The sequence below is a fragment of the Cetorhinus maximus genome, chromosome 23 (assembly GCF_964194155.1).
Source record: "Cetorhinus maximus chromosome 23, sCetMax3.hap1.1, whole genome shotgun sequence".
Taxonomy (NCBI): Eukaryota; Metazoa; Chordata; class Chondrichthyes; order Lamniformes; family Cetorhinidae; genus Cetorhinus; species Cetorhinus maximus.
The window spans coordinates 23,134,295-23,144,033 of record NC_135901.1 but is presented as its reverse complement, the minus strand read 5'-3'; the positions used below and the strand labels follow the sequence as shown (position 1 = coordinate 23,144,033).

Genomic DNA, 9,739 nt, shown 5'->3' with positions numbered 1-9,739 from the left:
ATACCATCATTAATACCAGATATTTCCACCTCCGTAATGTCACCCATCTCCACCCCACCCCAGCTCATCTGCTGCTGAAATTCTCCTCATACCCATACATTCCTGGCCAGCCTCTCACATTCACCCTGCGCCCACCCCCCAACAACCTGGAAACAAAATCATTCAAAACTCTGCTGCCCATGTGCCTTCTTGCTCTAAATGGAGGGGAGATGGTGGCACAGTGATAACGTCACTGAACTCGTATTCATAAGGCTTATGATCTGGGAATGTGGGTTCAATTCCCACATTTCCCACAAACCTTCTGCAGACATTTTTAGCAATAAGTTTCCAAATAGTGTTTATACTTAAACACAGTGACCTGAATCAGACAGAAAATGTTTCCGTCTTTGTGTGGAAGTTAGTATCAATAATGGTGCCATGAAACTATTGCTGATTGTTGTAAAATAACCTCTAGTTCACTAATGTCCTTTAGGGGAGGAAATATACCAAACAAATGGTACAAATTTAAACAGAGTGCAGGAACAGAGTGACCTGGGAGTGTATGGACACAAATCTTTGAAGGTAGCAGGAAAAGTTGATCAAACTGTTTATAAAATAAACTGATGGGGTCCTCTGTTTATTAATGGAGACATGAAATACAAAAGCAAGGAAGTCACACCGAATCTTTATCAATCACTTTTTATTCCTCAGCTCAAATATTGTGTTCAGTTCTGAGCACCACACTTCAGGAAAGATATGAAGGCCTTGGAGAGAGTACATAGAAAATTGACCAGAATAGTATCAGGGATTAGAGATTTCTGTTCTGTGGAGAGATTGGAGAAGCTGGGATGGTTCTCTTTAGAGCAGGGAAGGTTAAGGAGTGATTTAATAGAGGTGTGGACATTTTTGCCATTTTTTTTTAAGGAGTTTTCATCAAATAGGGAGAAACTGTTTCCACTGGCAGGATGGTTGGTAACTGCAGAAAACAGATTTAAAACAATTGGCAAAAAATCCAGGATGGAGATGAGGAGAGATTATTTTACTCAGTGAGGTCTGATGATCTGGAACACATTGTCTGAATGACTGGTGGAAGCAGATCCAACAGTAACTTTCAAAAGGGATTTGGACTTTTAATTCACAAGGAAAGATTTTCAGGGATCAGGAGAAAGATCAGTGGGCTGGGACAGAATGGTAACATTTTCAGAGAGACAGTACAGACATGAGGGGCTGAATGGCCACCTTCTGAACTTTATGATTTGATCATATGGTGTTTATTGTGAACCATTATACTGTTGTAGAATCACAGGATCTCATCATAGTACAGCACAGAAGGAGGCCACTTGGCTCATCAAATCTGCACTAGCTCTTTCAAAGAGCAATCCGGTTAACCCCACTCCCCACTCTTTCCCCCTTTCCTTGGATGAGGTTTCAGCTGATCATCTGGCCTGTCAAGACACAAGCGCAGTCACACTGGGGAGAAACCGAGTTAACATGGGGACAGTGGAAAGGGATTCAATTAATCATTTGAGTTAGAAAGTTATCAGCGCATGTAGACTGGGGAGACACTGTTCACCTGCTCTATGTGTGGGATGGGATTCACTCGGTCATCCAGCCTCCAAACACACCAGCGAGTTCATACTGGAGAGAGAAGGTTTAAATGCTTAGACTGTGACAAGAGCTTTAAAAGCCCGTTCCCATTTTCTAGTCTCAGTCTAAATCAGGCTTCCCAAACTGAGGGTAGTGACCCCCGGTGGGATCAGAAATTAGATTTTGGGCTCGCGAGCTCTGTGGCAGCAATGGCTGCCATGTAGCTCCAACTGCTTCCTGACAGCTGTGTGGCCCCTTTAAATCTTTACGGTTTTTTGTTGTTCGGCGCGGCCTAATGAACGACTCGCTGAGGCCCAATTGCTGCTGCAAAAAAAAGCTTGTGAAAAGGTTGATATTCATTTTTTTCTGGAAAGCCGATTTCTTCAATAATCAGGATCAAAATGTATTACTAATCAGGATACTGTTAGATTAATAATCAGAATCCCACCGCATCAATAATGAGATTCTGTTATATTAATGATCAGAGTCCAATTACTTTAAGATTCAGGACAATGTGTGATGTCAAATCAAATGAAGGAGAACTTTCATACTCCTTAACCTTGTGTCTATCTTCACCATGAGGTGAGTCTGGACAATATTTGCACCAATCTGATCCACATACTGTCAAGGTGCAGCCACTATCTAACACAGAACAGTTGATTGAGTCTGTGAATAACATATTCATTATTGGACTGAATCAAAGCTTTTTGTGACCAGAACAATTCCTTCAGAGTGCTCATTATCATCATCTTCAGCCTCAGAATTCTCTGTGTCATACATCATTTCAAGGACCCTGACTTTCTGTTTTGGGCAGTTTATCACATCGTGGTATTTTGAGTCAGACCTGAAACACCTGTTAATTGTTCCCTGGTCATTCCTGGGGTTCATTCACCTGTTAGTGCTGTTCCAATCCATCTATGCTAAAGATGCTTTCACCCTCTTTCAAAACCTGTCAATGTCCAACTATGCTTTATAGTCATCCAATAGATCATCTTTCTTGTAAATCTCTTCAATGAGCCCGAATAGGAGATCCAAACCTTCATCAGTCTCCAGCTGACAGGCATCCAGCTCACAAAATACTTTGCTTCTCATTTTACTTTTATTAGGAAGTGACAATGCCAAGTCCAAATCTTGTTTCCTCCTTGGTAGGAACATAACCCGTGTCCACATATCCACTTCATTCTTCCACTGGTCGTATGGCCCAGACTCTGAGTTATCAGACCTTGACAATTCCCACTTGCTTTCAGCCATTTCTCATAAAATCTACTAGGATTGTAACTTCTGTCTGAAATTTTATTTTCCTTTGGTTTCAAAATTTCACCATCAGACAATCAGTTACCATGTTTTAGTCCTGACAGCCTGATGGTGAAGGAAGAAACTGGAGCTAATCTTTGCTTGGTACAGATTTATTCTCAGAGTGAAACATTATATATACCTCGTAACTCCACTCCGCTCTATGTCAGTAAGTGCTCATATGTGCTCATGTAACCAAACAATCAAAGCCCAAATCCTGCATACACTTAACCCCAAATGATACAATGAACAGCCAGAGTCGAAGTATCTAAAAGGTCTCTAATTGGTGTGACTGCCATGGTGTTTCAGCAGGTTGGATGATTCAGTGAATGCCTTCCCACACACGGAGCAGGTGAATGGCCTCTCTCCTCTGTGTGAACTCACTGATGCTTCCCCAGGCTGGATGCATCAGTGAATCCCTTCCCACACTTAGTGCAGATAAACAGCCTCTCCCCAGTGTGAACGTGTCGGTGTGTCCGCAGGCTGGGTGATTCAGTGAATCCTTTCCCACATACAGAGCAGGTGAACGGCCTCTCTCCAGTGTGAACCCGCCGGTGCTTCCACAGGCTTGAGGAATCAGTGAATCCCTTTCCACACTCAGTGCAGGTGAATGGCCTCTCTCCAGTGTGAACTCGCTGGTGTGTCAGCAGTCTGGTTGACCGAGCAAATCTCTTCCCACACACAGAACAGGGAAATGGCCTCTCTCCAGCGTGAACTGCCTGGTGTCTCAGCAGGGTTGATAACTGAGTGAATCCCTTCCCACACATGGAGCAGGTGAGTGACCTCTCCCCAGTGTGAACTTGTTGATGCGTCAGCAGGTGGGATGACCGAGTGAATCCCTTCCCACACACGGAGCAGGTGAATGGCCTCTCCCCAGTGTGAACTCGCTGGTGTCTCCGGAGGCTGGATGAATCCCCGAATCCCTTCCCACACTTAGAGCAGGTGAAGGGTCTCTCCCCAGTGTGAATCCTTCTGTGTGTTAGAAGACGGGATGAATCAGTGAATCCTTTTCCGCACTCAGAACAGGTGAACAGCCTCTCCCCAGTGTGAATTCTCTGGTGTGTCAGCAGGTTGGATAACTGAGTGAATCCCTTCCCACAATCAGAGCAGATGAACGGCCTCTCCCCAGTGTGAACTCTCTGGTGTGTCAGCAGGTTGGATAACTGAGTGAATCCCTTCCCACAATCAGGGCAGGTGAACGGCCTCTCCCCAGTGTGGCTGCGTCGATGAATCTCCAGCTCTGATGGGGCTTTGAATCCCTTCCCACAGTCCCCACATTTCCATGGTTTCTCCCTGGTGTAGGTTGCCTTTTGTCCCTCCAGTTTTGATGATCAGTTAAAGCCTCGTTCTCACACAGAACATGTGAACAGACTCTCACCACTGTGAATGGTGTAATGCTTTTTCAGGCTGCGTAACCTGAACACTCTCACTCGGGTGTGTGTGTCTCGGTGCTTTTCCAGTCACACTGACGTTTAAATTTTTTGAACCAGACAGCACAGACAAACACTTTTCCGTCTAGATTCAAAGGCCAATGATATTTACACTGTGACTAATCGAGTGACTCTGTCAGATCTTAACGTGATGTTTGTTTTGAGATTTCTGTCCTTAGATCCTCCCTTTCCAATATCCTGAAAAAGGAGTTTACAAGAGTCAACACAGTCATTACAGGATAGAATTTCAAAACAGACAGTTCTAATTTCTATGAAACATATTTTCTTCTCTCATTCCTGAAAGGTTGTAAATCTCATTCTGCTGTCCCTAATATACACCCTCCCAGTTCTCCTGTCGGTGCCAGTTCATGCTGAATGACAGATCCATGCTCACTGCTTCCTACCCAGGACACAGAACCCTGAAAATCTTCATGCGGGCTGTTCACCTATGCATAGTACTATATTACTTGATTAGAGATAAATGGGGGATGTGAGGAAGAACTTCATTTGGACAGCAAGTGATCATAAACTGGAACACACACCATATGAGGATGGTGGAAGAGGAAATCATTGATGATTTCAAAATGAAATTGGATGGGCGCTTGAAGGAAGTAAACTTGTAGGGTTATGGGCATATAAAGGGGGGAATGGGACTGACTGGGTTGCTCGACAGATAGTCGGCATGGACTCAAGTTGCCGAATGGACTCCTACTATGCCTACTATGGATTCTGACTGGAAATACATAGCGTAGCTACAGTACTATATTACAAGACTAGAAATAATAATGAATGTACTTGACTACAGAACCATAAATAATATACCAGTGTAGCAGATAACAACACTGGACATATCTGGCAGATGAAGTTCAATGCGGAGAAGCATGAGGTGACACACTTTGGTACAAAGAACACAGAGAGACAGTATAAAATAAAGGATACCATCATAAAGAGTGTGCAGGAGCAGAGAGACCTGGGTGTATATGAACATAAATCATTAAAGGTGGTAGGACAGGTAGAGAGAACTGTTTCTAAAGCATACAGTATTCTAGGCATCATTAAAAGGGGCATAGAGTGCAAGAGCAGGGAGGTTATGTTGAGTTTATATAAGGTACTGGTTAGACCTCAACTGGAGTACTGTGTGCAGTTCTGGGTGCCACACTATAGGAAGGATGTGAACGTATTGGAGAGAGTGCAGAAGATGTTTTCAAGAATGATTCCAGGGATGAGACGCTTCAGTTATGAGGAAAGATTGGAGAAGTTGGGACTGTTTTCCTTCGAGGAGAAGGGTCAGAGGAGACTTGATAGAAGTTTTCAAAATCATGAGGGGTCTGGACAGAGTAGATAGGGAGAAACTGTTCCCGCTCGTAAAGGGGTCGAGAACCAGAATGCACAGTTTTAAAGTGTTTTGCAAAAGAAGCAAATGCGAGGTGAGAAAAAACTTTTTCACACAGCGAGTAGTTAGGCTTTGGAATGCACTGCCTGGAAGTGTGGTGGAGGCAGGTTCAGTTGAGGCATTGGATGATTATCTAAACAGATACAATCTGCAGGGTTACGGGGGAAAGGCAGGAGATGGGCACGAAATTAAAATGTTCAGAGAGCCGGTGTAGACACGATGGGCCGAATGGCCTCCTCGACAATTCTGCGCTTCACTGCTCTATTACTGAAATGTTCTCTTTTCTCCTGAAAACCTCAGCCTCCCAAACCCTGCCTGTTTCTCTTCTCTTTCTCTTTAACACAAACAAACTCTTTTACTCACAGATCTCGGACACAAATTTAATCCCTGTGAATCTCCATCTTCATTGCCACAGAGCCCACCTTCTGACTGGCTGGAGGATTAATGTCCTTCCGGTCCTCCAGAGCTCCCCATTGGCCGAAGCCGTCAACCTTGGCTCGAGAGAGGGAGAACAATGGGTGAGGGCGGGGCTCCCGTGTCCGCGAGTCTGGCGCAGATTGGAACCCGAGGACGTCACCGCGGAGCAGGATGATTCCTATTGGCTGATTCAGGCAGCATTTCATTGCGGACTTCACAATGACTCAAGGGGCGTTCCCAGCGCACAGTCTACCATTGGGAGGAATAACACTGGTGACAGAAGCAAGATACTGCGGATTGGACAATAGCTCAGCGCGTCTGGAGGTCAAAGTCTCTCCTGCCCATGTGGGCTCGGGTTCCGCTTCCTCATTGGATTCATACGAGAGTTTGACCAATAGGAATAACTGGAGGAACGGAAAGACACAGATGTTCCAACCAATCAGAGCGCGGGCTTTGTGCCAAAGGCCACACGGAGTTTCCCCCATTGTCTGAAGCGTAAGTTGGACAATGAGTTTCACACCCACTTAAATTTCCTCCTCTGTTCCACATCTGTGAGTAAAACACTTTTTTTCCACCCGCTTTCCATTTCTTTTCCAATTCTGGGTTTAAATTGTTGATTTGCAGGAGCTGAAGGGAAAGAAAGTGAACCCAGGGAGGGTTCAGAGTCTGGAAAGGTTGGCCCAGGTCTCTCTCTTTCTCTGTCTCTCTCTTAAAGACGTTGACATCTTTTGCTCTCTCAGCTTGACACGTTTATTTGCCTGCCTAAGAGGACGGCCTCCTTCCTAATGTTCACATTTCAAGGGGATGGCTGACATTTAAGGGGACGGTAAATTAATATAGGCCAGAGATAAGTCTAGTGCTGTTATAAGGTACGTATTAGAAATATTATTTATGGTTCTGCAGTAAAGTATATTTATAGTTATTTCTACTTGTTTTAATATATTATTGTACATATTTACAATCATAGACTCATCATGACACAGCAACTCGAATCCATGTCAACTCTCTGTAGAACCATCGAGGCAATCCCATTCCCCCTCTATATCCCTGTTCCTGTGTAAGTTTATTTCCTTCAAGTGCCCATCCAGTTTCATTTTGCAATAATTCATCTCTGCTTCGACCATCCTTATAGGCAGCGATGCAGATTAAGACCTCTCACTGCCGACATAAAGTTCTTCCTCACATCCCCCTTCCACTGTATCTCTAATTAAGAAGTACTGCATATCACACATTTTTCATCTAGTTTCATGCATGTCTATCACATATACACACATAAAGATTTTCAGGTCCCTGTGTCCAGAACATGAAGCTATGACCATGGACCTGTCGATCAGCATGAATCGCTGCTTCGGAAGAGTGGTTAGGGTGAATATTATGTACAACAAAGAGAGAATAGAGTTACTTTTGGGGAATGAGAGAGGAAAGAATGATCCATAGAAACTAGAGTTGTCTTTTTTGAACTTCTATCCTGTACTGACAGTGATGAATCTTATAAAAGCAAAATACTGTGGATGCTGGAAATCTGAAATAAAAATGGAAAATTCTGGAAAATCTCAGCAGGTCTGACAGCACCTGAGAGATCAGAGTTAACGTTTCAAGTCCGTATGAGTCATATGGACTTGAAAGATTAACTCTGTTTCTCTCTGCACAGATGCTCTCAGACATTGAGTTTTTCCAGCATTTTGTTTTTATTTTACGTTGATGAATTTTGTAAACTCCCTTTACAGGGTTTTAGAAGGGGAGATTTTGCAGACAGAAATCTCAAACCAAACATCTCATCAAGATCTGACAGAGTCGCTTGATTTATTGGGGCCTGAAAAAACATCACACCCTTCACAGTGGGGAGAGACTGTACACGTGTTCTGTGTGAGGACCGGGCTTCAACTGATTGTCAAACCTGGAAAGATACAAGGACACTGGCACCATGGAGAAACCGTGGAAATGTGGGGACTGTGAGAAGGGATTCAGATCCCCATCAGAGCTAGAGATTCATCAACGCAGTCACACTTGGGAGAGGCCATTCACCTGCTCTGAGTGTGGGAAGGGATTCAGTAATTCATCCAACTTATTGAAACACGAAGGCGTTCACACCGGCGAGAGACCATTCACCTGCCCTGACTGTGGGAAGGGATTCAGATCCCTATCTAAGGTGGAGATTCATCGACGCAGTCACACTGGGGAGAGGCCGTTCACCTGCTGTGAGTGTGGGAAGGGATTCACTCATTCATCCAACCTCCTGACACACAAGCGAGTTCACACCGGGGAAAGGCCATTCTCCTGCTCTGAGTGTGGGAAGGGATTCAGTGATTCATCCACCTTGAGGAAGCATCAGCGAGTTCACACTGGGGAGAGACCATTCACCTGCTCTGAATGTGGGAAAGGATTCACTCGGTCATCCAACCTGCTGATGCACCACACTGGGGAGAGTCTATTCATCTGCTCTGATTGTGGGAAGGGATTCAGTAATTCATTCAACTTGCAGACACACCAGCGGGTTCACACTGGGGAGAGGCCATTCACCTGTTCTGAGTGTGGGAAGGGATTCACTCATTCATCCGCCCTACGGACCCACCTGCGAGTTCACACCGGGGAGAGGCCATTCAGCTGCAACATGTGTGGGAAGCGATTCACTCAGTCATCCAGCCTGCTGGCACACCATGTCACTCACACCAATGAGAGACCCTTTAAATGCTCTGGCTGTGGAAGTGGCTTCAAAATTGCTGCAGATCTGAGAGTGCACCTGCGCATTCACACTGAGGAGAGGTCATTCAGCTGCTGTCACTGCATAAAGAGGTTTAGAACGTCATCCAGCCTTCGGATACACCAGCGGGTTCACACCGGGGAGAGGCTGTTCACCTGCTCCGAGTGTGGGAAGGGATTCAGTGATTCATCCACCCTGCATACACACCAGCGAGTTCACACTGGGGAGAGACCGTTCACCTGCTCTGAGTGTGGGAAGGGATTCTGTCGGTCATCCCACCTGCTGACACACCAGCAAGTTCACACTGGAGAGAGGCCGTTCATCTGCCCTGAGTGTGGGAAGGGATTCACTAATTCATTCAACTTGCGAACACACCTGCGAGTTCACACTGGGGAGAGGCCATTCACCTGCACCGTGTGTGGGAAGGGATTCAGTCAGTCATCTCACCTACAGACACACCAGCGAGTTCACAGGTGATTACAGGGATTCTGCTGTTATTGCTGCTATTAATCACATCCAGGACTGAACCATGTTCATTCTGACAGCTGGTGAAGTGGGGTGGGGGGGGTCAGTGGGTTTCTTTCTGCTGGGCTGGCCAGTCTCATGACTTTGCTTCCAGTGGGTGGACGCTCTTTTAGCCTGGGAGTGCATGTTTCTACTGAAATGATCCACAAAAGCTGATGAATGACATTTATCCTGGATAGTAAATAGTGTTTTTCCTACCACTACCGGTAGATCTAAAATAAATACATTTGTCTCTGTTCCTTTGAGTCTGCAGCACAGGGCCAGGCCAGTCAGCTCAATTGGTATATGTCAGCATTTATGTTCCAGATGAGCCTCCACCCACCCCTCTTCATCTCCTCCGTCAGCATATCCTTCTATTCCTTTCTCCCTCGTATTTGTATCTAGCTTCCTCTTAGATTTATTTATGCTGTTCCC

The 9,739-nt window shown here is 45.2% G+C and overlaps 3 protein-coding genes across 5 annotated transcripts in view; 1 reads left to right on the top strand and 2 right to left on the bottom strand.

The window, feature by feature from the left end:
* The window catches only part of LOC144697223 (uncharacterized), a 24,106-nt gene extending 17,726 nt beyond the window's left edge, over positions 1–6,380 (bottom strand). For all 3 annotated transcript variants that reach the window (XM_078569127.1, XM_078569128.1, XM_078569124.1), the window contains exons 1-2: positions 6,046–6,380; positions 5,112–5,259 (exon numbers count right to left, since the gene is read on the bottom strand). The gene's annotated coding sequence lies outside the window, so the exon portion shown is untranslated. The remainder of the gene's footprint in view (positions 1–5,111; positions 5,260–6,045) is intronic.
* LOC144698433 (uncharacterized) lies at positions 660–4,190 on the bottom strand (the record flags this gene model as incomplete). Its single annotated transcript, XM_078570374.1, has 1 exon — positions 660–4,190. A coding segment is annotated over one exon (951 nt), but the record flags the coding sequence as incomplete, so codon positions are not given.
* Positions 6,381–6,568: 188 nt separating the features above from the next.
* LOC144698432 (uncharacterized) overlaps positions 6,569–9,739 on the top strand; it is a 41,627-nt gene continuing 38,456 nt past the window's right edge. Inside the window, exon 1 of the mRNA XM_078570373.1 lies at positions 6,569–9,275. Within this exon, the coding sequence (XP_078426499.1) occupies positions 8,024–9,275 (1,252 nt within the window). The 5' untranslated portion in view covers positions 6,569–8,023. The remainder of the gene's footprint in view (positions 9,276–9,739) is intronic.